This window comes from Giraffa tippelskirchi, chromosome 8 (genome assembly GCF_054371585.1).
Source record: "Giraffa tippelskirchi isolate mGirTip1 chromosome 8, T2T-mGirTip1v1.2.pri, whole genome shotgun sequence".
NCBI classification, from domain to species: domain Eukaryota; kingdom Metazoa; phylum Chordata; class Mammalia; order Artiodactyla; family Giraffidae; genus Giraffa; species Giraffa tippelskirchi.
The window spans coordinates 54,427,480-54,454,326 of record NC_137282.1 but is presented as its reverse complement, the minus strand read 5'-3'; the positions used below and the strand labels follow the sequence as shown (position 1 = coordinate 54,454,326).

Here is a 26,847-nt window from a genome sequence, read left to right as displayed (position 1 = left end):
CATTGCATCATGCAGGATCTTTCATTTCGGGCCTTGGACTCTCTAGCTGTGGTGTGCAGGCTTAGTTACCCTTTACTTCCCCAGCCAGGAATCGAACCTATGGCCCTTGTAGTGGAAGCACAAAGTCCTAACCACTGGACCGCCAAGGCATTCCCCAAGCTCAGGTTCCTGATGTCTTGTAGCAGAAAGAATTCAGTGAGAGACAAAGTGATAGGTAAGAATTGGATTTATTTAGAGAGATACACATTTCATAGACAAAATGCAGTCTACCTCAAAAGGCAAGATGGGCCTTGAGAGAAACACACCCCACAGAGTGTGGACCATCTCAGAAGGTGAGAGGCCTGGAAATTTTCTGTGGTTAGTTTTTATGGGCTGAATACTTTCGTAGGCTAAGGAGTGGGAGAATTATTCTAACTATTTCAGTGAAGGGTTGGGAGTTTTCAAGAATTCTGACACCCCTAATTTTGGGTCTTTTATGGTTAGCCTCTGATGAACTGTCATGGCGCTGGTAGGGGTGTCATTTAGATGCTAATATATTATAATGGGGGCTCCCTTGGTGGCTCAAATGGTAAAGAATCTGCCTGCAATGCAAGAGACCCAGGTTCGATCCCTGGGTCAGGAAGATCCCCTGGAGAAGGAAATGGCAACCCACTCCAGGATCTTTGCCAGGAAAATTCCATGGACAGAGGAGCCTGGCCATGAGCACATAATGAGTGCATAATGAACATAATGAGTGCATATTATAATGAGCACATAACGAGGCTCACGGTCCACTGGAAGTTGAATCTTCCACCATCTTGGACCTACTTGGTTCTAACCAGTTTTTGTTACGTCCTCACGGCTGTGTCTTTTTTCCAAAGGTTGTGCCCAGCCTCCTTGCCTCCTGTTTCAGGTGCTGAAATAAAAGCACAGAATATAAAATCTGTGAGTTAAGTTTTATTGAGACCTTACTGAGGATATAGTCTGGGAAACAGCCTCTCAGATAACTCTGAGGAACTGCTTTGAAAGAGGTACGGAGTGGAACAGGAAAGTGAAAGTTTTAATCACTCAGTCATGTCTGACTCTTTGTGACCCCATAGACTGTAGCCTGCCAGGCTCCTCTGTCCATGGAATTCTCCAGGCAATACTGGAGTAGGTAGTCACTCCCTTGTCCGGAGGATCTTCCTGACCCGGGGATCAAACTTGAGTCTCTTGCATTGAAGGCAGATTCTTTACTGTCTGAGGGACCTATATATATAATTTGCTGGAAAAAAACATGGAGCCGAACGTCAAAAGATCACCGCAAACACAAAGAACAGACATCTCAAATTAATGCATCTAGTGCTTTGCTCTGTATGGAAAGATGCAAGAATCTAGGATCATGGAAATTTTTCCTTAGATGTGTATCTTAACCATCTAGGGGCAGACATCCAAAGCACAAAATGTTTCCTTTTTTTTTTCTTTCCATTCTGAATTCCCCAGTCAGTGGGTGACTGCAATGCCTTATGACTTGATCCTTGTAGAACTGGAATGGCCAGCAACATTTTTTTTTTTTTTCTTTACAGATACAGTAGGAAAATTCTGGGAATATCTTAAATATCAAGACTGGGAGTTGGTCAAATACAGATGTAACTTAGTCAAGATCTAGAACTATTATGATTGCAACTCAACAGTGGAGGAGATGTCATCAGAAGTCAGCCTGTCAGATAGCACAGTCTGTACTTTATGCCAAGGTGCACTGCCTTCCAAAAGAAAAAACGAAAAGCATTTCTCATTCACCTCACGTGGGTAGTTCTCTCAGCAAATAGGGCAACACATTTGGAGCAGCCGGTGCTGCAGAGTAGTTTATATCATATGGTGAATGGATACTCTAACTTTCATAATAATGAAAGTCAACAGTTACTGTGTGCTAAACTTCAGACATATGAAATGCTTAAAATCATTCTGCCATTCATTCTATTCTAGAGGGTGGGACCTTGGTTATTTGATGAACAATGAACCCACCTGCCAATGCAGGAGACCTAAGAGATGCAGGTTTGATCCCTGGGTTGGGAAGATCCCCTGGAGGAGGGCATGGCAACCCACTCCAGTATTTCTTGCTTGAAGAATCTCCACGGGCAGAGGAGCCCCGTCGGCTGCAGTCCGTGGGGTTGCAAAGAGTCTGAAGTGACTGAAGCGACTTAGCACGCACACATGCACGGGGAGGGTTCAGCCTGGCTCCACCGTTAGGTCCTCTCACTTCGCTTTCTAAACAAATTTTGTGGGGAGTGCGCCATTTCAGGTGCGTTCAGTTTTCAGTCTTTAAATACATTGCTTGTAATTTTTTAAGACCTTCCTGTTATAACTATTACAGTTACTTATTTCTCTTTGAGAAATATAACTAAAATAGTGAGTCTTTCTTTTTTTAATAGCCCAAAGACAAGTTATTCAACTGAATCAACCAGCTGTTTAATTGCCATACATATATAAAACTTAACTATCACAACATTGTCAATCGGCTATACTCCAATACAAAATAAAACGCTCAAGAGAAAAAAATTATAGAATATTAATACTAAAAAACTTAATCATCAATCAAAAGAATTGAATTCAGCTATTCCATTGAAACTTAACTGTCTGGATCAAATACAGTTTTGTAAAATGTTACCTATTTAAGAGTTCTCCTGAGTGTGTTGGCAGTTTTGATCAGCTGCTTTCTCCTTCTTGGGTAGATTTTGTACATATAATGTTGACTTAAAATCCCCGAAGCCTAATTGTGTGTTCTCTCACAACACTGAGCATCTCTTGTCTTTGTGGTAAAAGGGGAGCATTTCTAAAAGGGAAAACCAGTTTGGTTTGGAGTTGGATCCCTCACAAAAGGCTCGTTTTTATTTGCAGCTGGCCATTTCAGAAGTTTACCTTTAAAGGTTAAACCATGTAGTGATATTTGCAACCAAATTTCCAAGGAAGGAAAAGAGGAAGTGGTGAACTCTGAAGATAGAGCTTAACTTTGGTGGTGAAATACCCAGGGATGAGGACTTAGGGTTTGCCCACTCCTGGGGGTCCACTCCTGGGGGTCCACTTCCCCACTCCAGGACCGCAGCTGGGGGAAGGCCTCCGTCCCAGCCCTCTGAGTACTTTCATACGGCGCAACTGGCCTGCGCTGAGAGGAGGGGAGGGTTAGCAAACTCACCTCTCTGCCTGGGCAGAGCGGGAGGGTCACTTCAGCTTGTAAAAATCCCCTGACTTCATTTAGCCTCTGGAAACACCAAAAACAGCCGTCGGTCTTGAAAGGTGGAAATTTCCATTGGGGATTTATGTAAATATGGGTAGTTAGAAAAGAAAAAGCAAACTATGACCCGGGGTATTTCTGGCTTCAGAGAGAAAGCCCCGGACTACAGGAGGCCGGTGCGCCCGGGTTTACTTTCGGCTCAAGGCTCGCTCGGGCGTCCATCTCTCCTGGCCGCAGTCCCCCGTCCTCCCGCCCTCAGGAGGCCAGGTTCCCGGTCAGCCCGGAGGACCCTGGAGGCCGCGGGGATCAGCACGGCGTGCCGCACTGGGACGCTAGGGCGTCAAGATGCAGAGGCCTAGGCAGTTGGAACCTCGCTCAGGCCCCCGCCAACCATCCCCGGTGGTGTCTTTGACCGCGTGCCCCACTGTGGCCCTCAACCTGCCCGTCCAGGCCTGGAATCTTCTAGTTTGTCCCCAGCCCGGTTTTGTTCACCTTTGCGCCCCGAGGGCCTCTCAGACGCTGGCACCTGGTAGGCACGCTGTCAAGAGTGGTGGAAATTAAAGAAGGAAAGGAGGGTGAGGAGACAGAGAGAAAGAGGTGCTGTGTCACCCGTGGTCTCCGCGTCCGCCCCTGGACCTGAGGTGCTTTCTGTCCAAGATGCGACGCCCCCCAACGGCCCCAACTCTCTCGCCACTTCTCCCCCATCCTAAAAGCTTTTTCCATGAGGATTTGGCCCACGGTCCCACCGTGCGTCCTGCTCTAGGAGGTCAGAGGCTCCCCGCGGCGGGTCCTCACACCCTGCGCTGGGACCGACGGAGCGGGGTGGGGGTAGGGGGTAGGCCAGGCTCCGGCCGAGGTGGGGACCGGGCAGGGGGGGTTGGGGATGGGACCCGGTCGCTGCGGGCCGGCTCTCTGTGTTTGGCAACCAGCCGTGGAGTCTGAGCCGGGGTGGTGGCTTCCGCCCGTGACTCCGCAGATAACGGAGCCCTGGCCAGGGGTGAGGGAGGGGGGAACCCTTCGGGCCTGGAGCCGCCCTTTCCCACCCAAATGTCACCCTCCGACCCCCGGCGGCTCCAGGACAGCGGCTCCGGGGCGCTCGTTGAGAAGCCATCTGAAAGGGACCGCTGGCCAGGTCCTCTCCCGGGTCCCCCGCCCCGCCTCGGCCTGGGACGTCCCCGGGGCAGCCCGGAGCTCCCTGTTTAGAGGGGCAGGGTGCCCAGCTGGACACCATCTGCCACGCATCCACCCGTCCTCCGTGCCCAAGGCAGTCTTAACCCGGGAGCGAAGTTGGCCCCGGAGCCCAGACTCCCGGAAAAAATGCACAAACAGGCTGGGTGTCTCGGACGCTGAGAAACTCGCCCCCCCTCCCCCCACCAACAGGCCTGACGCCCGGGGCGGCTCGGGGATTTGGTGTTCCCGACGGCTTAGCCCGCGGCGTCCTCCGACCCCCACCTTCACCCTCATCCCGAGAGCAGGGGCGGGGCCGCCAGCCACGAGGGCGTTCGGGTTCTTTAGTTGTCGCTTCTGGTTCTCCCGCGTGCGCATTTCTCAGCTCCTGGGCACAGCAGCCGGCTGCACAGAACCCGCGGGGCCGAGGCGCCCCCTGCTTGGCTCTTAACTTTTGCCCGAATCGCTCCGGGTTGCGGGGGGGTGGGGTGCGGCGCGGGACCCCGGGGCGCGCGCCTCCTCGGGCTCTGCCACCCCCGCCCGCTTCCCGCGCGGTCCCCGCCCGCGCCCGCCCCCGCCCGCCGCGCTCGGAAAGCCCCCGCGGCTCCTCCTACCCCCGAGGGGCTTTCTCCAGCCTCCGGTGACTCGAGTTTTGGAGCGCGGCCGCCCAGCGCGCGTTTCCGCCGAGCTGGAGCGCGCAGAGCCCTCCTGCTTTCCTGGGGTCGCCGGGGACAAGGGGCGGTGACCTCGGTGCGCGCCCGGCGTCCCCGGCTCCAGGCCCGCTCCCCGGCCCCCCGGCCCGCGCCCCGGCCGCCGGCATGGTGCTGCTGGCCGGGCCCGGGCCGGAGGGCGGCGGGGCGCGCCGCGTGTCCCCAGAGCCACCGTCCCCACCCCGGGACGCGCAGGCCGGGGAGGACCCAGCTGACTACGAGGAGTACGAGGACTTCTCGAGTCTGCCCGACACCCGCAGCATCGCCTCGGACGACTCCTTCTACCCTTACGGAGACGAGGAGGAGTACAGCTCGGTGAGCGCGGAGAGCGCTCCGGAGACTGTTCCGGAAGGCGTCCCGGAGGCGGCAACCCTCCTGCGCGCTGCCTGCGCCAACGACGTGGGGCTACTGAGGGCGCTGGTGCGGCGGGGGCCCAGCGCCGAGGAGGTGCAGGAGACGGATCGCAACGGCCGGGTAAGAACGAGCCCGCGCGGGGTTCGGGGCCCCTCCGCCCTCCTCGGTCCCGGCCCCGCGGTGACTTTGCTGCAACCGAGAGCGCCTTTCCCCGACTCCCTGGGCGCGCGCGGCGCCCTGGGCGGCCTGCCCATCCCGGGCCGGAGGGAACCGCACAATTGCTCCGAGGTCCCAGCGCCGCGGGGACCGTCGCCAGACCCGCGTGCTCACCGCAGCCCCTTCTCGTTTCCCGCCAGCTGAGTCTTCCGATGCTTCCCTGGGGCCCGCTCTGGGATCTGAGTTGGGGCGTCTCGCGGGTCTCCTCACTCCGGGTCCCCTCTGACCGTCAACCCTCCTCGCCTGCAGGGGAAACCCCTTTTGCAAAATGCCCCAGTCGCCCCCAGCGGCCCCAGGGTTCGGGTTTCTCGCTGCCCCAGCGCTTTGCCTTCCACGTCCGAGCGCGGATCGGCTTCTATTCGCCTCCCGGGTTCGGAGTTGGCTCTGGGACCCCCTGCTTCCTCGCATCCCTCCCCCTGCCCACGCGCGGCCGCGCCCGGTGACCCACGCGGTGACCGGCCAGCGCGATCTCCGACTGGGCTATCCGCACGGTCACCGCGGAGAGCCGGGGGCCATCCCGCGCCCCCCACCCCCACCTCCGGGCAGGTCCGGAGGGGAGCACAGCTGGCGGCAGGAGCACACTCGCAGGGCAGGCGGGCGTGGGGGTGGGGACAAGCACGAGGGATCCATGAGTCATGACAAAACTCAGGGACGATGAGAAACACCGAAAAAAAAAGAAAGAAAAAGTTGGCTAGAGAAGGACTGGCTCCCGGAGTGCAGCCCACCAAAGCCGCGGGAGGCGACAAGCCGCAGGGTGAGCGCGGCGGCCAGGTGCCCGGGGGGTCGGTGCCCAGCGGACAGTGGCCGCGGTCTCCCTGGCTGTCACGGTCCCCGGGCCCCGCGGGGTGGGCAGTCTCTGCCTGGCGCGCAGCCAGAGGGCAGGTGCCTTTGCTGGGGAGATCCCACACTGATGGGAAGGATGTGCGTCTCCTTGGATACCCGGGGAGCCCGGTGCCTTTGGTTTATCGCGGGGGCGGGGGAGGGGCGCGGGGGTGTTCCTCCCCTGCCTGTGGTCTGGGCCGGGCTCATGCAGATTGGAGCCCCTGCATGTATGGTCGAACTTGACACCGCAGTTGAACTTGGGGAAGGCTCTCCGCTTGGTGTAATGTGTCAGGTGGTGCTGGCCCCCAGATCCCAAAGGCTCCCAGAGCTGGAGAGGGGCCCGCGTGGGCGGCATCACCCCGGTGACCCTGGGACACCCCGGGGATGCCTGCATCCCAGCCCGCCCTCTGGCCGCGGCTGACTGTGCAGCTCTGCTTTCGCTTTTACCAAGGTGACTTTTCAGAGATGTTCAGGAGAGACCTCAGTTTCCTGAAGCAGGTAACCGGAGGCTGCCTTAAAGGAAGCCCCACAAGGGTCAGGAAGGGTCAGGGATGGGGTGGATCTCGCCCCTGCTGGGGGCAGCTTGGGGTCTCCTGGGGCCTGGGTTGCCCAGCCCCCACTCTGGGCTCCACTAGGCTGTGCTTTGTTGTTTCCTTTGGCGGCAAAAAATGAAAGTTGGAAAGCAGCTGTACTGGAGACCACTGAGAACAATGTGAACCATCCCCAAGGGGCTTGGGTCTGTTGCACTCAGTGTTGGGGCCTCTTGTGAAAGCCTCAAGGGCTTCCCTGATAGTTGGTAAAGAATCCACCTGCAACGCAGGAGACCGGGTTTGATTCCTGGGTCGGGAAGATCCCCTGGAGAAGGGATAGGCTACCCACTCCAGGATTCTTGGGTTTCCCTAGTGGCTCAGCTGGTAAAGAATCCGCCTGCAATGTGGGAGACCTGGGTTCGATCCCTGGCTTGGGAAGATCCGCTGGAGAAGGGAAAGTCTACCCACTCCAGTAGTCTGGCCTGGAGAATTCCAGGGACTGTATAGTCCATGCGGTTGCAAAGAGTTGGACGCGACTGAGCAGCTTTCACTGTGCCTCTCCCTCAGTGCAGAGTCAGGGGTGGCCAGCTCCGGCCTCTCAGCACCTCTCTGCCTCAGTTTCCCCGCTGTGATGCAGGGCTGTCCGCAGCTTCAATCTGCTGGGCTACTGCTCACTAGAGCCTTAGTGCACAGCTCTCTGACATGGCCGTGTTTACTATCTTGTCCTGTTTTTCACTCACCTACCTTCTCCATGCTTGGAAGAGACATCCTCCAGGTTTGGTTTTTTTTTTTTGACTTGAGGCCAAGCAAAGCTATTTTTCTTTGTGCTTTCCCCCTTGATTAGAGTCTCCCTTCATTTTTGTGCTCTGAGCCTCCTCTCTGTTCCCCACCAAATCAAGATGGAGAAATGGCCCGCAGCCCATCAATGACAAAGGCCCGCAGCCCATCAATGACAAAGGCCCGCAGCCCATCAGGCCCTTTGATCTTCTGATCAGAAGGAGCATGTCCTGTGTTCTGGGCTTTGAGGGGGTGAGGCAAGAGCTTCTGTTCTTCCCGGTGGCTTCTTGATGCTGTTATCAAACAGCTTCTGTCTTTCTGAAGCACTTTGAAAGAATGAAGTGTCGCAAGGGCCAAAACATGACCCTGTAGCAGATGGGGTAGTGAGTCACTGATGAGCATTCACTGCAGACCTACTGTGTGCAAGGCACGAGTGGGCACTGCAGGGTCTCCTGAATCAAATGGTTTCTGCCTTGAGAGTCTTCACCTTTTAACTGAGAAAGAACTCAGAGTAATAGTACCCAGTGCTTAGAGAGTAACAGTGCCCAGTGTTTAGAGAGCAATAGTACCCAGTGCGTAGAGAGTAATAGTACCCAGTGCTTAGAGAGTAATAGTACCCTGTACTTAAAGAATAACAGTACCCAGTGCTTAGAGAGTAATAGTACCCAGTGCTTAGAGAGTAATAGTGCCCAGTGCCTAGAAAGTAATAGTGCCCAGTGCCTAGAGAGTAACAGTACCCAGTGCTTAGAGAGTAATAGTACCCAGTGCCTAGAGAGTAATAGTGCCCAGTGCCTAGAGAGTAATAGTGCCCAGTGCCTAGAGAGTAACAGTACCCAGTGCTTAGAGAGTAACAGTACCCAGTGCTTAAAGAGTAATAGTGCCCAGTGCTTACAGCCAGAGGCAGGATGTGAGAGAAGCTCTATAGAAATGCAGAGCAGGTGTCTTGGAAGCCAGGGGCTGAGGACAGTCAGGGAAGCCCAGTGAAGGGCGACTTTTGGAGGTGGTAGTGGGAGGACCTTCTAGGCAGGCAGATGGCACCAAGGCAGTGGTCGGTCACTGCGAGACAGTGTGGTCACTGAAGCCGGAGGGGCTGCCCGGGGCTAGCTGCTGAGGGGCTGGCCCAGAGCAGCTGGTTAATAAATGGGAAGCTGGGAAATCTGCTTTCAGCGTGCCCGTGTCCGGCCTTGGGGCTGTGATGTCCCTCCACACACGGCCACATGACTCGGCCGCTCACTGTCTTCAGCTTCAGGTCTTCAGGGCATCTCCTCAGGGAAGTCTTTCCTCCCATCCCCAGCCAAGCCAGCAGCTCCTGGAGCCAGGGAGGACAGTCCAGGTGTTCAGAGATTGAGGGCTGCAACGGTAGGTAGGGTGGTCATTCAAGAGAACAGGTGACATTCTAGCAAAGACGTAAGGAAGAGGGCTTCCTTGGTGGCTCGGTGGTAAAGAATCCCCCTGCCAATGCAGGGGACATGGGCTGATCGTGGCCCAGGGAGATTCCGTGTATCACGGGGCAGCTAAGCTCGTGTGCCACAACAGTGAAGCCCGAGCACCCTAGAGCCTGTGCTGTGCAACACGAGGAGCCACCTCAGTGAGAAGCCTGCACGCTGCAAGTAGAGAAAGCCTGATCGTAGCCACGAAGACCCAGCACAGCCAAAAAAAACCCCAAGTCACAATATATAAAAAAAATGATGTGGAGAAGATTACTCGGGAAGAGCACTTCAGGAAGAGAGCACGGCAAGTGCAAAGGCTCCGAGGCAGGAGCCCTTTGGGGGCTGGTCTGTGATCAGTAGCAGTAACAAGCTTATGGAGAGTCTGAGTGCTCTTGCTAGAGGAGAAGGGTAATTGCATTAACTAGCAGACTACTCGGGCTTTTGTGGTGTCTCAGCGGTAAGGAATTCACCTGCCAATGCAGGAGCCGCTGCTTCCATCCCTGGGCTGGGAAGATCCCCTGGAGAAGGAAATGGTTACCCACTCCAGTATTCTTGCCTGGGAAATCCCACAGACAGAGGAGCCTGGCGGGCTACAGTCCGTGGGGTCGCAAAGAGTTGGGATACGACTGAGTGACTGAACAACAACTGAACCGCTCACAGGCTGCAGCTGCAGCTTCCCAGAAGGAAAATGTCTCTAAAGGCTATTTAGGGGTTGCATTTATTGAGCCGTCAGTCTCTGGTCCGTTAAGAAGAGAGTTTGCTGAGGTGAGAGAGGTTTCATTTGGCTGGAGTTAACTAAGGATCACACTTGTTTTGTTTAAGAAGGTGTGTTTTGGGGACTTCCCTGGTGGTCCAGTGGTTAAGACTCCAGGTTTCCAATGCAAGGGGTGAGGGTTCGATCCGTGGTCAGAGAACTAGGTCCCCCGTGCCGTGCTGCATGGCCAAGAAAAAAAAAAAGGTCTGTTGTTTGCTGGCTCCTGAGATTGGTAGAATTTTGGACGTGGCTCAGCAGAGTCTCCTTCTAAAATATTTATTGTTCTAAAAGGATTGCATAATTGAATATGCAACATGTAAATATTTGTCAAACAATCCTTCAGAAGTATTCAGAGTGTGCTCTGCTGTCTCGTAGATTTATGCCTGTTTTGTTCCCGCTGACTCGGGGACAATTCTCCTTCTTAATTCTTCACTTCTCTCCCAAGGTAAGCCCCTGACAGCTCTGCACAGAGGACTGGAACCAAAGGAAGTGTTTGTGCTGTGTTCACTGTTACAGAACGGCGGTTTGAATGTCAGACAGCTCTTGAACCAAATTAGGCCCAGTTCTGCTACCTTGAAAATATTGTACTCCTTTCTTTAAAAAAAAAAAAAAAAATTAATTTATTCTAGTCATGCCACGAACTTAGTTCTGTGGCCAGAGATTAAACCGGGGTCCTCAGCAGTGGAAGCAGAAGCCCTAACCACTGGACCACTAGGGAAGTCCCCCTCCTCTCTTGATGAGATTCTTCTCTTACATGTTTAAGTTCTAGGGCCTCTTGCTGAAATGTTTCAAAGACCCCTCCACCCATTTGGCTCAGGAATGGCTGCAGTCACCATCTGCAGTGATTTTGGAGCCCAACAAAATAAAGTCTCTAACTGTTCCCATTGTTTCCCCATCTATTTGCCATGAAGTGATGGGACCAGATGCCTTGATCTTAGTTTTTTGAATGTTGAGTTTTAAGCCACCTCTTTCACTCTCCTCTTTCATCTTCATCATGCCACCTCTTCTTAATATCTTCTGCTTCTGTTAGGTCCATAACATTTCTGTCCTTTATTGTGCCCATCTTTGCATGAAATGTTCCCTTGGTATCTCTGATTTTTTTGAAGAGATCTCTAGTCTTTCCTCATTCTATTTTTTCCTCTACTTTGCATTGATCACTGAGGAGGTGATTTTTTTTTTTTAATGTTTATTTATTTGACTGGGCTAGGTCTTAGTTGCAGCATGTAGAATCTAGTTCCCTGACCAGGAATCCAACCTGCGCTCCTTACAGTGGAAGCACGGTCTTAACCACAGGACTGCTAAGGAAGTCTCCCATTTCTTTCATTTTCTGGTTAAAAAAGGACAGGACTTCTGTGACAGTCCAGTGCTGAAGACTTCATGCTTCCACTGCAGGGGGCAAGGGTTTGATCCTTGGTTGGGATACTAAGATTCCACATACTGTGAAGTGTGGCAAAAAAACGAAAAGTGAAAAAAGAAAAGGACACGATTTTTTAAAGAGTAATTTTAGGTTCACAGCAAAATTGAGGGGAAGGAACAGAGATTTCCCGTATATCCTCAACTCCCCAGGCACATCCTTCTGGCCCCATTGTCAACATCCCCCATCAGAGTGGTACGTTTACTGTAACTGATGAAGTTACACTGATACATCATAATCAGCCAAACTCCATAGTTTACCTTAGGGTTCACCCTTGGTGTTGGACATTGTATTGTTGTTTCATTTCTGTGTCATGTTTGACTCTTTGGGGACCCCATGGACTGGATGTAGCCTGCCAGGCTTCTCTGTCCGTGGGATTTCCCAGGCAAGAGTACTGCAGTGGGTTGCCATTCTATGGGTTTGGACAAATGTGTAATGACTCGTATTCGTCACTGTAGTATCTACACTTGATCTTAGCCAAAAGGCCGAGAAGCGATCGTCACTGTAGTATCATAAAGTGTTCTTGTGTTCTTCATGTAAGTGTATCAGTTATCTACGGCCGCAGCAATGCTGCATAACAAATAACTGAAACCTGGGGGGTGTACACACCAGTCACATGCTGCTGGGGGTGGCCCAGCCCAGCCCAGCCCGTCTCAGCCGGATTTGCTTTTAGCTGGGGCTTGGCTGCAGATGGCAGGATGCGAACGTCTTGGCTGGCGTGGCTGGTCTCTGCTTTGTGTGGTTTCTCCTCCTGCTGCAGGCTGGCCTGGGCCTGTTCTCCGAGGCAGGGGCAGAGTTGCCAGGGAGCAAGCAGAGTGAGAAAGGTTCAGCGTCAGTTTTGCTGAAGCAGGTTACAAAGCCAAGCCTGGATTTACCCTCTAAGTGTGAATTTGCTTTTGCTTGTAGTCAATGCTGTTCACTAACCCTAAGCATTTCTGTTTATTTAAAATTTATCTTAATTGAACATTTCAGAGTGGTGCCTGAGTAGAGGATACCAAGAACCTCCCATGTCCTAACCATCCAGCATCAGTGAGCATCAGCTCCTGAAGGCCTGTTTTAATTTTGATGAACAGGGTTATATTTAATGCTGCTTTTGGAGTGTGTGTGTGTGTGTGTAGGTTTCAGAAACCTAGAAGAAGCATTATCAGGGGGTTTTAAAGCCAGGATGTATTTTAGAGGTTGGTGATCCATGTAATTTTTTAGTAGAAGAAGTTGGGGCTCAGAGAAGAGGGCCTCTAGATGTGTCAGGAGAGCTGGGTTCTAGAATGACCCGGAAGTTATTCGTGGTCTGCCTTTTGACCCCTGTGAACCTCTCCAAGGGCGTGTGAGCCTCCCACCTTTGCACCTGGCTGCATTTGAGGAATGGGGTACCCAGAAATTCTGTGGGGTGATTTTATACTGTTGATTTCTTTTCCATCCTATGTTTGTAAAGGAAGACTAAGACAGAGGTGTTATAAAAATCTAAAGCAGTAAGAGTAAGGTTTAGGAATTCTTTTGGAATCTCATTTACTTGCCCAACATTCATGTCAATATGATAAGTGAGCTATTATTTAAAACTATTTTGAATGACAACTTTTAGTAGATATGGCTACAGTATAGGGAAAACTTTACAGTATGGGGAAAGCTTTAAGTGTGATTTAACTAATTGTAAGTTACTAAAATTCAATTCCTCTGACCAGACCTTTAGGTCAGTAACTGATGGTTATAGGATTATTGCAATTTTCTCTTTCTTCCTGAATCCATTATGGTAACCTCTGTTTTTCTAGGAAGCTGTTCCCTTTTTTTCTTCTAAGTTTTAAAGGTTAATAGTATGAGCTTTTTACAGAATTCTCTTTTTAGTCTCTGCTATAATCCTGTGTTTTCACATTTTTGCATTTGAGCTGTTTCTCTTTCACGGTGGTGTTGCTTAGTCATTCAGTCGTGTCTGACTCTATTTTGTCAAAAATATTTCATTGTCTTTTCAGAGAATCAGCTTTTGTTCTGGATATGTTTCCTTCTTTGCTATTTCATCAATTTCTGCTTGTCTTTTCATTATTTCCTTCCTTCAGGTTTATTCTACATATAACTTTCAAATCATCACTTTCATTTTTCCCCACAAGTTTTGATATGTAGCAGTTTATTATTGTTACATTCTCATTTACATTAATGATTTCCTCTTTTTTTTTGACCTAGAAGTTATTTAGAATGGTGTTTAATTTTTTTTAATCTATATTGTTAGGTCTTATATAAAATAACCTTTAAAGAAAGCCTGATTCAGAGACTATGGTCTGCATGATACTTTGAAAATTTTTGAGACTGACTTTATAGCCTATTGGGCCAATAATTCTACATCATAGTGAAAGTCGCTCAGTCATGTCCGACTCTTTGTGACCCCATCAGCTATACAGTCCATGGAATTCTCCAGGCCAGAATCCTGGAGTGGGTAGCCTATCCCTTCTCCAGCAGACTTTCCTGACCCAGGAATCCAACCAGGAGTAGTCTCCTGCATTGCAGGCGGATTCTTTACCAACTGAGCTATCAGGGAAGCCCCAATAATCTCAATCATAACCATGTGCTATTTTATAATTTCTCCAAATTAAGTCAAAATCATTCCATATGTAAAACAATATGTAATTCCCTTTAATTAAAGGAAATAAGAAACATGTAGAGAAGTTGCTAAACTATGTGAACAAAGGAAATATGTTTCATTCTAGACAGTTGGGAAGTAATTCTTTTAGATAGTTGGTAGAATAATGGTGTATGTATGGGGTGTGTGTGTGTGTGTGTGTTTATGAGGTCAGATTTTATGATGAAGTAGGTTGTTAAAAATCCTTGATGTCACTCAGTGTGTGTGTACAAAAAGCATAGAGACTATTTTTAATGGTATTTCTGAATTTTGAAGGCAGTTGAAGGTGGCATTTACTTACTTCTACTAAGTCAGAGACATGGAAATGAAGGGAGATGTGAAATCCCGAGTGACAGTTGGGTAGGTGGCAAAATTGGATTGGAGGGGTGGGATTTGAGAGCAATTTCAAAGTATCAGAAAAGCAGTGTATGCTTCTAAAGGCATATCGATGTCAGCTCTGAATGAGTTCAGATCCAGGGCAGGCATGTGATGGGGTAGGGGGAGACAAAGGAATCAAGCATTTCCCTCTGGCTTCTGTTTCTGAACTGTAGCTGGCTCGTGGGCAAGAGGTCACACTTGGTGCCGGACATCCCAGCGGAGAGAGGGGTGGAGGCGAGGCCAGGTAAAAGGCAGGACCTCTGACCAGGACCCAGTGACTGCCAGTAAAGGGTGTTACATTTATAGCAGCACATTTGCTGGGATAAAGAAAGACACCTGAAGTCAGTTGAAAAATAAAGAGCTTCCCTGGAGGCTCGGTGGTAAAGAATCCACCTGCCAGTGCAGGAGACACGGGTTCGATCCCTGATCTGGGAAGCTCCCACATGCCTCGGGGCACCTAAGCCCGTGTGCCCCAACCGTTGAGCCTGTGTCCTGGAGCCCATGCTCTGCAGCAAGAGGGCAGTGAGAAGCCTGTGCCCCACAACTAGAGAGGAACCCCTGCTTGCTGCAGCTAGGAAAAAGCCCACGCAGCAGTGGAGACCTAGCACAGCCAAAAAAAAAAATGAATAAATGAAGGAAGGAAAGAAGATGGAGAAATTAGGCTAAGTGAAAAAAAAAAAAACTCTAAGGATTATATGCCATGTGGTTCTATTTACGTAATCTTACCGAAGTAATGTAGTTGTAGAGATGGGGAATTTCTCTCAGGCTTCCCTGGTGGCTCAGCTGGTAAAGAATCTGCCTGCAATGTGGGAGACCTGGGTTCAATCCCTGGAGAAGAGAAAGGTTACCCACTCCAGTATTCTGGCCTGGAGAATTCCACGGAATGTCTAGCTCATGGGGTCGCAAAGAGTCGGACACGACTGAGCGACTTTCACTTTCATGGGGGTTGCTGGGTTAGGGCTCTGTGGGGAGGAATGGATGGTACTCTGGCTGGGACAGGCCCACTTCTAGATCGTGGTGGTGGTTACCCGGAGCTGCACGAGGGTTACAGTGGCAGAGAACCACACACACACACATACCAGGGACACCTGAACCAGCTCTGTGGAATGCAGCAATGCCCATTTCATGATGCTCTTGCACTGGAATTATGCAAGATGTTGACACTGGGAGGAAGGCTGTAGGGGTGGCTTCGGGTCAGTTGACCACTATTTCAAAATCAAAAATTTAGCAAAAATGAGGGAAGGCATGCATTACCTTTTATCTGCAGCCCTACCACATGAATAGACTGGATTTTGGAAACTAAAGCAAGATCAGACGTGGTTAATGTGAGGGGATGGGTCTGATGGGAATATTGGGTATTTGAATGTTGCTACTCAGGTGTGGTTCAATGAGGTGGCAGCATTGCCTCATCTAGGGTTTTTCCCCAAATGCAGGATCACAGGCCCTCCCTAGATGTACAGAACAGTCTGCACTCTGGGTGATGGGCATGTACACCTGTGGGAAGAGGTGTCGAACTTTATTCTGAGAGGAGAAAACAAGGCCAAAGATGGTAGCCTTAGGTTGGTTACATGACCCTGGACAAGTCACAGGGTCTTCCCAGCCTCAGTTTCCTCTAGATTCCCATCTAGAAAAGGGGATGCTTTTTATGAGACTCACAATAGCCTCATGGAAGTTCTAGGCAGAATGAATCAGTGACTTAGGCATAACAGTGGGTGTTCAGTGAGGGCAGCTGTTGTTTCTGTGGGTGAATTAACCTCAAGATGGGTTTCTAGTCCTGCAGCTTCAATTTCGGCCAAGGGAAAAGGTGGGAGCAAATTAAACATCTAGCCAAAGAGGAGCGGTCAAGCCAATAGTGTGTCTGTCACTTGGTAAGGACCCTTTTGTAAACGTAAACGTTAGTTAAGAGGGTAGATCTTGAGTTATGCGTTTGTACCTTGACGACAGTGGTGGCTGGGGCCATGGGTGCAGGCGAAGCAAGGTGGGAGGGGAGGGCAGGGGACTGGGACCCCGTCTCGGGAGCACCTTTGACTGTGGGTGGTGGCAATGGTGGCTTGCAGGAGAATGGGCAGAGTCCAAACTCATGACTGTTGAGGAGGGAGAGTGTCCCAAGGAGCAGGGAAGGCCCTTGTGTCTGAAATGGTCACGAGTCCTCTTTTTCCTGTGAGTTCATGGTCGTGCAGAGCCCTAGCTGGGAGCCCTGGTACATCCTGTGACTCTCAGGGCCTGACCCAGTCGCGATGTCCTGCTGAGAACCAGCAGCTGCGGTGGGTTCCTGAAGTTCCCTTCCACTTCTGTTTCACCCCCAGGCGTCCCCAAGGACCTGGCCCTGCCTACTCCGAGCAGGAGGGTCAAGCTGCATCGCTTCCTTCTAGACCTTCCAGCCTTTATATCTGGAAACACAATGGTCATGTGCTAAAAATAGCAGCGGTGACATAGCTGCCCAGATGGTTTTGTGGATCTGTGAGTCAGGCCTTCTTTCCTTGGTCATAGGAAATGGGTGAGTTTCTAGGAAATGAACTCTGTGTACGGTAGCACCAGGATGGTCCGATGGCTGGACCAGGGCGAGGAGGCCTGGTGTCACCCGGAGATGCTCCTGCCTGCTGACTGTCCTGTTTCAGAGGACCCAGTTCTTAGGGGAGCCTGTGCTTCTGCAGTGAAAAGGGACATAGAAGACACCATGGAGCAGGGGAGGGAGTGACTCTGATGCGTCTTGTCACCCACAGGTCCACCTCTGTTGAGGGGTGACAGGCCACCTCTGCGGTCCCCAGGCTCACCCTCCATGTGCAGTGATGGGCGAGAAGCACCCACTGGTCCTGAAGGGGGGTCAGCTTGCTCTGGTCTGCCCAGAATCTCCTCATGTTGGCATCAAAGTCCCACATCCTGGGAAACCCCTGTGCCCCTGGCCAACTGGGATGGCCAGTCATCCTGCCTAGGGTGTGTGTGTGTGTGTGTGTGTGTGTGTGTGTGTTGGGGTCGCACACAAAGTGTCACCTCACAGAGGCTGAAAGGCCCACTGACCACAGAATTCCTCCTTCAGCAGAACCCGGAAAAGCTACTTGGGAGGAGCGTTGTTTCATTAAGTTCTAGTTGGACTATAAAGAAGGCTAAGCGCCAAAGAATTGATGCTTTCAAATTGTGGTGCTGGAGAAGACTCTTGAGAGTCCCTTGGACTGCAAGGAGATCAAACCAGTCAATCTTAAAGGAAATCAGTCCTGAATATTCATTGGAAGGACTGATGCTGAAGCTGAAGCTCCAATACTTTGGTCACCTGATGCGAAGAGCTGACTCACTGGAAAAAACCCTGATGCTGGGAAAGATTGAGGGCAGGAGGAGAAGGGGACGACAGAGGGGTGAGATGGTTGGATGACATCATCAACTCAATCAACATGAGTTTGAGTAAACTCCAGGAGATAGTGAAGGGCAGGGAAGCCTGGTGTGCTGCAGTCCATGGGATCACAAAGAGTCAGATACGACTGAGTGGCTGAACAGCAACAGTAGTATCTGGGGCATGTCCACTGAGAGGGAAGCATTTGCCTAAACGTAGTCGCTTAGACTGGGTCCTTTGATCTCATGAGAGAGCCATCAGCCACGGGGGACACAGCATAGATACATCTTCCTGGGAGGCTTTTGGGAGACCGGAGAGCCCTTGATCTGGGAGGACCCATGGCAGGAGGGCCTAGAGTGGGGTTACTCTCCACTACTATACCTGGAAAGTAGAATAAATGCGTTTCTCTAAAAAATTCAGCTATTTAATCACATAGACATATATACACTACCATGTGTAAAGGAGACAGTTGGTGAGAAGTTGCTGTATGACACAAGGGGCCCAGCCTGGTGCTCTGTGATGAGCTAGAAGGGTGGAGTGGGGAGAGAAGGGAGGCATAAGAGGGAGGGGGTACATGGATAATTATGGCTGATTTGAGCTGTCGTATGGCAGAAACCAACACAACATTGTAAAGCCATTTTCCTCCAGTTAGAAAATAAAATTTAAAAAAATCAGCTACTTATAAAATGCACCAGGAAATCTCTGGTGGATTTGTTTTAAACAGAAATAATGATTTTAAAATGTCTGGTGTAAACAAATCTAAATTTTTTGGTTTGTTTAGAATGAAATACAAGTACACAGGTGCCTTCCCTGGTGGTTCAGATGATTAAGAATCCGCCTGCAATGCAGGAGACCCGGTTTCAATCCCTGGGTCGGGAATATCCCCTGGGGAAAGGAATGGCAACCCACTCCAGGATTCTTGCCTGGAGAATTTCATGAACAGAGGAGCCTGGCAGGCTACAGTCCAAGGGGTCGCAAAGAGTCGGACATGAGTGAGCGACTTTCACTCACTCATGCACAAGTACAGTGAGTTAGCCTACTTCATTTGTAAAAGGCAGTGACTCACAGTGATTCTATTGCTATTATTTTTGGGTCCAAAAAGTACTTAAGATTCTGTTACATTATTTCTTAAAATTACCTAAGGTTAATTGGGTTGAGGGACTTTTGAAAATAACTGAAAACTCATCAACTTTTTGTTTGCATCTGGCAAGATCTATCTATCAACAGATGGCTATTGTCTATCTATCTGCAGATGGCTTGATTTCAATGTGTTTCTTAAAAAAATATTTGTTTATTTTATGTATATTACTTATTTGGCTGCATTGGGTCTTAGTTGTGGCACTTGGGATTGTCATTGCGACATGCGGGGTCTTACGTTGCAGCGGGTGGGCGGGCTCTTGAGTTGTGGCGCTTGGGCTCGGTAGTTTCGGCTTGAGGGCTTAGTTGCCCTGTGGCGTGTGAGATCTTAGTTCCCCACCAGGGATCAAACCCCTGTCTCCTGCATTGCAGGGTGGATTCTTTACCAGTGGACTACCAGGGAAGTCCCTCAACATAAGTTTTAGCAAATATGCGCAGGCCCGTGTTTCCTTATCAGTTACATGAGTACTTTAGAAAAGAGTCCAAGTAAGAGGAAAAGAGGGGCTTTTTTCTTCCTAAGTCACTGGCACAGGTGGAGCTAGTGGTAGAGAATCTGCCTGCCAATGCAGGAGGCATCAGAGATGTGGGTTCAATCCCTGAGCAGGAAGATCCCCTGGAGGAGGGCATGGCAACCCACTCCAGTATTCTTGCCTGGAGAGTCCCATAGACAGAGGAGCCTGAAGGGCTACAGGCCATGGGGTCGCAAAGAGTCGGACAGGACTGAGTGACTTGGCAGGCATGCAGGCAAGAAGAAAAGAGACCTTTTTTCCCCCCGAAGAAGTGGCTATTACTGAATGTTAAAACCTGTTTTTGTCCATTTGGGCTGCTGTGACAGAACACCAGACTGAGTGGCTTATGAAAATCAGATATTTATATTCACAGCTCTGAAGGCTGGAAATTAAAGATCGGGGCCCTGCGGATTCAGTGTCTGGTGAGGGCTCGATTCCTGGTTCGCAGATAGTCATCTTCTCTGCATCTTCACTTGACAGAGCTGGGGAAGGAGCCCTGTGGGGTCTCTTTACAAGAATACTCATCCACCGTCGTGATCTAATCACCCAAAGGCCCCACCTCCTAGGACCATCACAGCTGAGGGTTAGGATTTCATCCTATGAATTTTGCGGGGACACAGACATTTAAACTATAGCAAAACACATAACTGCTGAAAGGATATATATATATATTTTTTAAATGCATTTAAAGTGTCTTTCCACTTGCAGAAAAGGTACATAGTTTTTTTTAATATTTGTGGAAATATATGTGCAGGTCTTTTACTCAAAAAATTCCAGAGTCTGAATGTGGATGGGTTTACATACAGAGAACCTCCCTCTCTGAAAATAGAGAATCCTGCTTTTCTGGGATTTTAAACAGAAGTTTAGATGCGTAAAATGAAACAGTTGAAAATTAAGTAGTCAGAAGATGCCTAGAAATAGAAAAAAATTCTCAAAGGAAACTAAACGTTTGAAGTTCTACGTGATGGGAAATCCCCAAAATGCAAAATTTTTTTTTTTTTAATAAATTTATTTATTTTAGTTGGGGGCTAATTACTTTACAATATTGTAATAGTTTTTGCCATACATTGACATGAATCAGCCATGGGTAAATTAAAGGAAGTAATCTGAAAAGGAAAGTGAAGAAAATGTATTTTTTTTTTAAAACAGTGTTGAAATATAATTCACACAGTATACAATTCACTTGTTTAAAAGTTTACAATTCAGTGCTTTTTAGTATATTCACAGATGTGTGCAGGTATCACCACAGTCCCCTTTAGAACATCCATCGCAGAAAGAAACCTTGTATCCATCAGCTGTCCCCTTCTGTTCCCCGTCCCCTCCAACCCTAAGCAACTAGTATCTCCTTTCAAGATCTTAATTGTAAATTTCTGGTAAATTACTGTATATGGTAAGAAGTCACATTTTTTAAAAAAGTATGCAAAGCCCCAAATTTTAGCCATGTCACAGTGAGCTTTGGGCAGAGCTGTCCTTTTATTCACCTCTGCTTGCCTTTGCTGACCTGTCACTGAGGTCTTCCAAGTGTGGCCCCCATCCAGCAGTGTCCATGGGGACCTGGGAGTTGGGAACTCTGGAGTGGCATCAGCATTGTGTTCACAGCCCTCCATGGGGTTCTGATGCGAACTCTGGGTACCCCTTGTTGTTCAGTCACTCAGTTGTGTCTGACTCTTTGTGGTCCCATGACCTGCAGCTCACCAGGCTTCCCTGTCCTTCACTATCTCCTGGAGTTTGCTCAGACTCATGTCCATTGAGGTGATGATGCCATCCAACCATCTCATCCTCTGTTGCCCCCTTCTCCTCCTGCCTTCAATCTTTCCCAGCATCAGGGTCTTTTCTAATGAGTCGGCTCTTTGCATCAAGTGGCCAAAGTATTGGAGTTTCGGCTTCAGCATCAGTCCTTCCAGTGAATATCCAGGGTTGATCTCGTTTAGGATGGACTCGATCTCCTTGCAGTCCAAGGGACTCTCAAGAGTCTTCTCCAGCATCACAGTTTGAAAGCATCAATTCTTCAAGGCTCAGCCTTCTTTATGGTCCACCTCTCACATCTGTATCTGACTACTGGAAAAAACCAGAGTTTTGGCTATATGGACTATATGGGGATTCTCCAGGCAAGTATACTGGAGTGGGTTGCCATGCCCTCTTCCAAGGGATCTTCCCAACCCAGGGATCGAACCCAGGCCTCCCACCTTGCAGGTGGGTTCTTTACCATCTGAGCCACCAGGGAAGCCCTGGGTACCCCTGGCAGACTGCATTTCCGTCTCCTTTAATGTTTCTGCCAACTCCTCTGGAAAGAGTCTCTCTCCACATGGGCACGGCCTCACTGTCTGGTCTGAAGAGAGGCTGGAGGTCCGTGTCCTCAGGCTTGTCTGGATTCCCCACCTTTTTTGCTCTTGCATCAGGGGATAATGGTTGTGTTGAGAGAAAGTCCAGCCTGGTTTTGTCCTTGACCAGGTCTCTGGGGCCGAGGACTTGGGAAGTGCTCAGTGAAGGCCATGGATGGCTTGTCACCACGATCCCTGCCCTGCTAAGAGAAACCCCTTCCTGGGCAGACTTGGTCCCCTCTTGCTCCTGACTTCGTGGCTGTCCCTCACCGCCTCTCATGACCTTTTCCATCTTTCCACATGCTAGTTCTTTCCCTTCTTCTTGCAACATCTTTGGATCTCTTGGGTCATAAAAAAGAAAACACACACACACACAAACTCCAAATCAAAGAAACCCATGACTCACTTGCTCACAGGCACCTAAAATTCCTCTGCTTCCAAAAGCCAAGGGGATGCGGGCCTGGTGGGTACTTGCCCCAGTGACGGATGTCCAGCCTCCCCCGGGGGCTGGGGCTGTTCCTGCACCTTCTCTGGTTGCCCCTGCCACTCAGTCTGCAGCTTCATTGTTGGGCATCGGAAAGCATCCTTTCCTGGGTTCTGGCTTCACCCTCGTAAGCTCTTATTTCTTCCCTCCCAACCCACCCTTGGCCTAGGACAGGGCTGCCTGTGCCTCGCGCCCCCCTCATTACCACCAGCATTTTGGAATCAGAAAATGACACCCCTCCCTGGGGAGCTGGGGGGTAGGGTAGAGTGCCCATGGTGGGAGCAGCCCACTGCATGATCTTGTCCATGGCCTGACCTGGGATGACAGCATCGGGTCCCTGAGGCTGGGGTCACACCCCCCAAAGCCACCTCCTGAGACTCCTGGGTCCCCTGCACACTGCCCTCTTCCAGTCTCCCCTGGACTCTCTGGTTTCTACTTCTTTGCCCTGAGGCTCTTTTAACCAGCTTGTCTCTCTTTACTCCCCGGCTGTGGTTATTTTTAAGTGTCAGCGTGGTTAGGCTATCGCACCTAGTTATTTAACCACACTAGCGTTGTTGCAAGTATCTTGTGCACGTGGTTAATAGCCACCATCCGCTGGCTTCAATTCAGGATGACCGCTGACTATCTGGGTGGGTCTCGTCCAATCAGTTGAAAGCCTCAAGAGCAAAAACCGCGTTTCCAGGGAAGAAGAATTTCGGCCGTGAGACTGCAGCATTGGCTCCTGCCTGAGTTTCCAGCCTGCCAGCCCCCGCCATCATGTGAACCAGTTCCTTAAAATACATCTCTTTGTGTCTCTATCATTGGTTTTGTCTCTGCAGAAGCCATTCCTTGAGAATCTCACCTGCTGGCAGAACCCCACCCCCACCCCACCCCCAGGCTGGTCTAGCTGATGCCAGCTCTCAGCCCACGACTGCTCTCCCGAAGTCAGCCTTGCAGTCAAGATCAGCAGCAGGGTTTCTCCCGCCAACCTCCCAGCATCTCGGACTTTCCGTGAAATCATCGTGACCCCCCAGCCCCAGCTTTTGGGCACTGTTTCTGTTGCCAGGCCTCTGTGGGGATATAACCGCCGCAGCCCCGGGGCTCTGTGCTTGAAAGAGTCCATGGTTGGGGTGCTGCTCCGCTGTTGCTGTCCTGAAATTCCTAATGATTTTGAATCTGGGGCTCCTTATTTTCCCCTGGCGTCAGGACTGCAAATTACGTAGCCGACTCCCGTTGCTCCATGCTGCTGGCTGCTCGTATTTGCAATCCAGAAGTTGACCCAGCTTCACTCATCTCTCATATACAGTCGTGTTCTAAGCCCTGCACAGTCTCTGGTGACGGTTTCCCACTTTTCACTGGGGTTTCACTGCCTCTCTAACTTGGGGCTTTGAGACATCTCACCTTAACAAACGTGATACTTCCCCATGGGTCTCCCCACCACATCTCACCGCTTTTCAGTCTGTTCTGCTACCACTGGATTTATTTTCATTTGTGTGGCTTGTGTTACAACAGCATCATCTTCAGAAGCTCTTTCTTGGACTTCTCAGGGGGCACAGTGGATGGGAATCCGCCTGCCAATGCAGGGGACACGGGTTCAATCCCTGGTCCAGGAAGATTCCCCATGACATGGGGTAAGTAAGCCTGTGTGCCACAACTGCTAAGCCCATACTTGAGAGCCAGTGAGCCACAATTACTGAAGCCCACGTGCCTAGAGCTCTGTGCTGTGCAGCAGGAGAAGCCACCACAATGAGAAGCCCATGCACTGCAATGAATGTTACGAGAAGATTACTGTCCGTAACTAGAGAAAGCCCGCATGCAGCAGTGAAGACCTAGTGCAACCAAAAAAAGGTTAAAAATAAAGAAATAGCAGCCCTTCCTTGAAGGTCCCTAACAATACTTGATTTTCCACTGCTTTCTTTTGTGTCACAGAAGCAGGTGACTTGCTGTCCCCAGAACCACAGCCAATCATTATTCTCCCCAGGACAGACACATTCCTCTCGCACTGTTGCAAGGCAGTTTCAGGTGTCACCTTCTCTGCGAACTCCCACCCCCCTCTCTGGATGGCTTCTCTCTGACGTTGGAATCTCATCACTATTTGCAATTTGTTCATGAGACTCCTTTCTTTCTGCTGTGTTTTTTAATGATTGGTTGATATTGTCTCTCTCTAAGCTTGATGAGCTCCATGAGGAGAAGTCCTTGTCTCATTCATTCAGCTTGTGTTCTCTTGAGTCAAGCAAAGTTTGTTGCACATAATCGGTGGTTTGTATCTGCCTGTTGGATAAAGTTTGGCTGCTGTGTCTTGCTGCCAGTTATAGAATGTTGATTTGAAAATACTTGAAAATAAAATTTCCGGTCTTACATTTAAGTTATTAATCATTTTGAGTTGATTTTTGTGGTTGGTGTAAGATAAGGGTCCAATTTCATTCTTTTGTAAGTGAACACAGTTCCCGCTTTGTTCATTAAAGAGACTATCCTTTCTCCATTGTGTATTCTCATTGTGTGTTCTGCATTGGTGTCTTTGTCTAAAATGAGTTGACCATACATGGTTGGGCTTCCCTGGTAGCTCAGCTGGTAAAGAATCTGCCTGCAATGCAGGAGACCCGATTCAATTCCTGGGTCGGAAAGATCCACTGGAGAAGGGATAGCCAACCTACTCCAGTGTTCTTGGGCTTTCCTGGTAGCTCAGGTGGTAAAGAATCTGCCTGCAATGTGGGAGACCTGGGCTCGATCCCTGGCTTGGGAAGATGCCCTGGAGGAGGGAACAGCTACCCACTCCAGTATTCTGGCCTGGAGAGTTTCAAGGACTGTATAGTCCACATGGTTGCAAAGAGTTGGACACGACTGAGCGATTTTCACTTTCACACATGGTTGGGTTTATTTTGGGGCTCTCTATTCTGTTCCATTGATCTATGTGTCTGTTTTTGTGCCAGTATTATACTGTTTGGATTACTATTGCTTTGTAATAGAATTTGAAATCAGGAAGTGTAATGCTTTCAACTTTGTCTTCTTTATCAAGATTGCATTGGCCGGTTGGGGTCTTTTGTGGTTCCATACAAATTTTAGGATTGTTTTCTCTATTTCTATAAAAAATGCCATTAGAATTTTGATAGGGATTGTGTTGAATCTGTATGTCACTTTGGATAGCGTGGACATTTTAGCAACATTACTGCTCCTATAACTTTCCACTTATTTGTGTCTTCTTCAATTTCTTTCACCGAAGTTTTATAGTTTTCAAGGTACAGATCTTCACCTCCTTGATTAAATACATTCCTATGTATTTTATTCTTTTTGATCCCATTGTAAATAGGATTGTTTTCTTGATTTCCTTTTTTGGATAGATCTTGGTTGATATAAAGAAATGCAATTGATTTTTGCAGGTAGATTTTTTTATCCTGTAACTTTACTGGACCTGTTTATTCTAACAATTTTTTTTTTCGTGGAGTCTTTAGGGCTCTCTCTATATAGGATCATGTTGCTGTTGTTGTTTCGTCATGTATGACCCTTGTGTGACACCATGGACTGTAGCCCACCAGGCTCCTTTGTCCATGAGATTGCCCAGGAAAGAATACTAGAATGGGTTGCCATTTCCTTCTCCAGGGGTTCTTCTTGACCCAGGAATCAAATCATTTGCAAACAGATAATTTTACTTGTTCCTTTCTTATTTGGATGCTTTTTATTTCTTTTTATTGTCTGATACCTCTGGCTAGTACTTCCAGTATTGTCTTGAATAGATATGGTGAGAGTGGTCATCCTTGCCTTGTATCAGAAGTTAGATGAAAGACTTTCAGTTTCATCCCATTGATTAAGATGTTAGCTATGGGTTTGTTATAAATGGCCTTTATTGTACTGTATTGAGACTTCTCAACCTTGGCAGTCCTGATGTTTGGGGATGCCTGATCCTTTGTTGTGGGAGCTGACCTGTGCATCGCAGGTTGGTGAGCAGCTGCCCTGGCCTCCACTCACTAGCATACCCGTCCTGCCCCAGGGTGACAATCAAAAACGTCCCCAGACATTGCCAAATGTCCCTCTACAGGGACGGGGGAAAAACTACTCCCTGCTTGAAAATTACTGAAATAGAGAATAAAGGCACCAAAATTGTTTGAATTGTATGTAGACATGAGTGCTTCTTCATATGGAGAAATTCTTGAGGCTGTAGAAGGATCTAGAGTGTTTGGCAGCCTGGGTGCTCTCTCCTCCCTCTTCTTAGTGGAAGTTTTATCATATGCTTTTTATTTTTTTAATTAAAAAATTTTTTTACTTGCTAATTTTCATTATATGAAATGTGTAAGCTGGAGAATTAATTCTATATACGTTTTTTTTTTTTGGTCTCACCATGCGGCTTGTGGGATCATAGTTCCCTAACCAGGGATCAAACTTGGGCCCATGGCCGCAAAAGTCTGGAACCCTAACCATTGGCCCACCAGGGAATTTCCTGATTCCCTGTCAGGTGTTTTTTAGAGGGCTTTTTTTTTTTTGGTATTTTTTAAAGTTAAAGAATTTACATGGTGACTGCACCCATGAAATTAAAAGACGCTTGCCCCTGGAAGAAAAGTTATGACCAACCTAGACAGCATGTTAAAAAGCAGAGACATTTCTTTGCCAGTTAAGGTCCATCTAGTCAAAACTTTGGTTTTTCCAGTAGTCATGTATGGATGTGAGAGTTGGACTATAAAGAGAGCTGAGTGCTGAAAAATTGATGCTTTTGAGCTGTGGTGTTGGAGAAGACTCTTGAGAGTCCCTTGGAC

General features: G+C 49.3%; 2 protein-coding genes across 12 annotated transcripts in view; one reads left to right on the top strand and one right to left on the bottom strand.

Annotated features, from left to right (window-relative positions):
- Positions 1-208: 208 nt before the first annotated feature.
- Positions 209-5,451, bottom strand: LOC145517971 (uncharacterized). 10 transcript variants are annotated; one of them, XR_014062461.1, is made up of 6 exons: positions 4,972-5,409; positions 3,683-3,728; positions 3,152-3,217; positions 2,627-2,791; positions 2,171-2,226; positions 209-895 (listed from the first exon to the last, which is right to left on the bottom strand). XR_014062461.1 is itself a non-coding variant. In XM_081521294.1 (4 exons), the coding sequence occupies exons 1-4, from the start codon at positions 5,175-5,177 to the stop codon at positions 836-838; spliced, it is 378 nt and encodes a 125-aa protein (XP_081377420.1). In that variant the 5' UTR covers positions 5,178-5,409; the 3' UTR covers positions 209-835. The 10 variants fall into 10 exon arrangements, 1 of the variants encoding a protein (XP_081377420.1); XR_014062455.1 differs by lacking the exon at positions 209-895 and adding an exon at positions 924-1,243 and having other exon boundaries at positions 1,984-2,226; positions 3,152-3,244; XR_014062463.1 differs by lacking the exon at positions 209-895 and adding an exon at positions 924-1,243 and having other exon boundaries at positions 1,984-2,226.
- The window catches only part of ANKRD33B (ankyrin repeat domain 33B), a 95,793-nt gene continuing 73,957 nt past the window's right edge, over positions 5,012-26,847 (top strand). For both annotated transcript variants that reach the window (XM_081521292.1, XM_081521291.1), the window contains exon 1: positions 5,012-5,541. In XM_081521292.1, the coding sequence (XP_081377418.1) occupies positions 5,176-5,541 (366 nt within the window). In that variant the 5' untranslated portion in view covers positions 5,012-5,175. The remainder of the gene's footprint in view (positions 5,542-26,847) is intronic.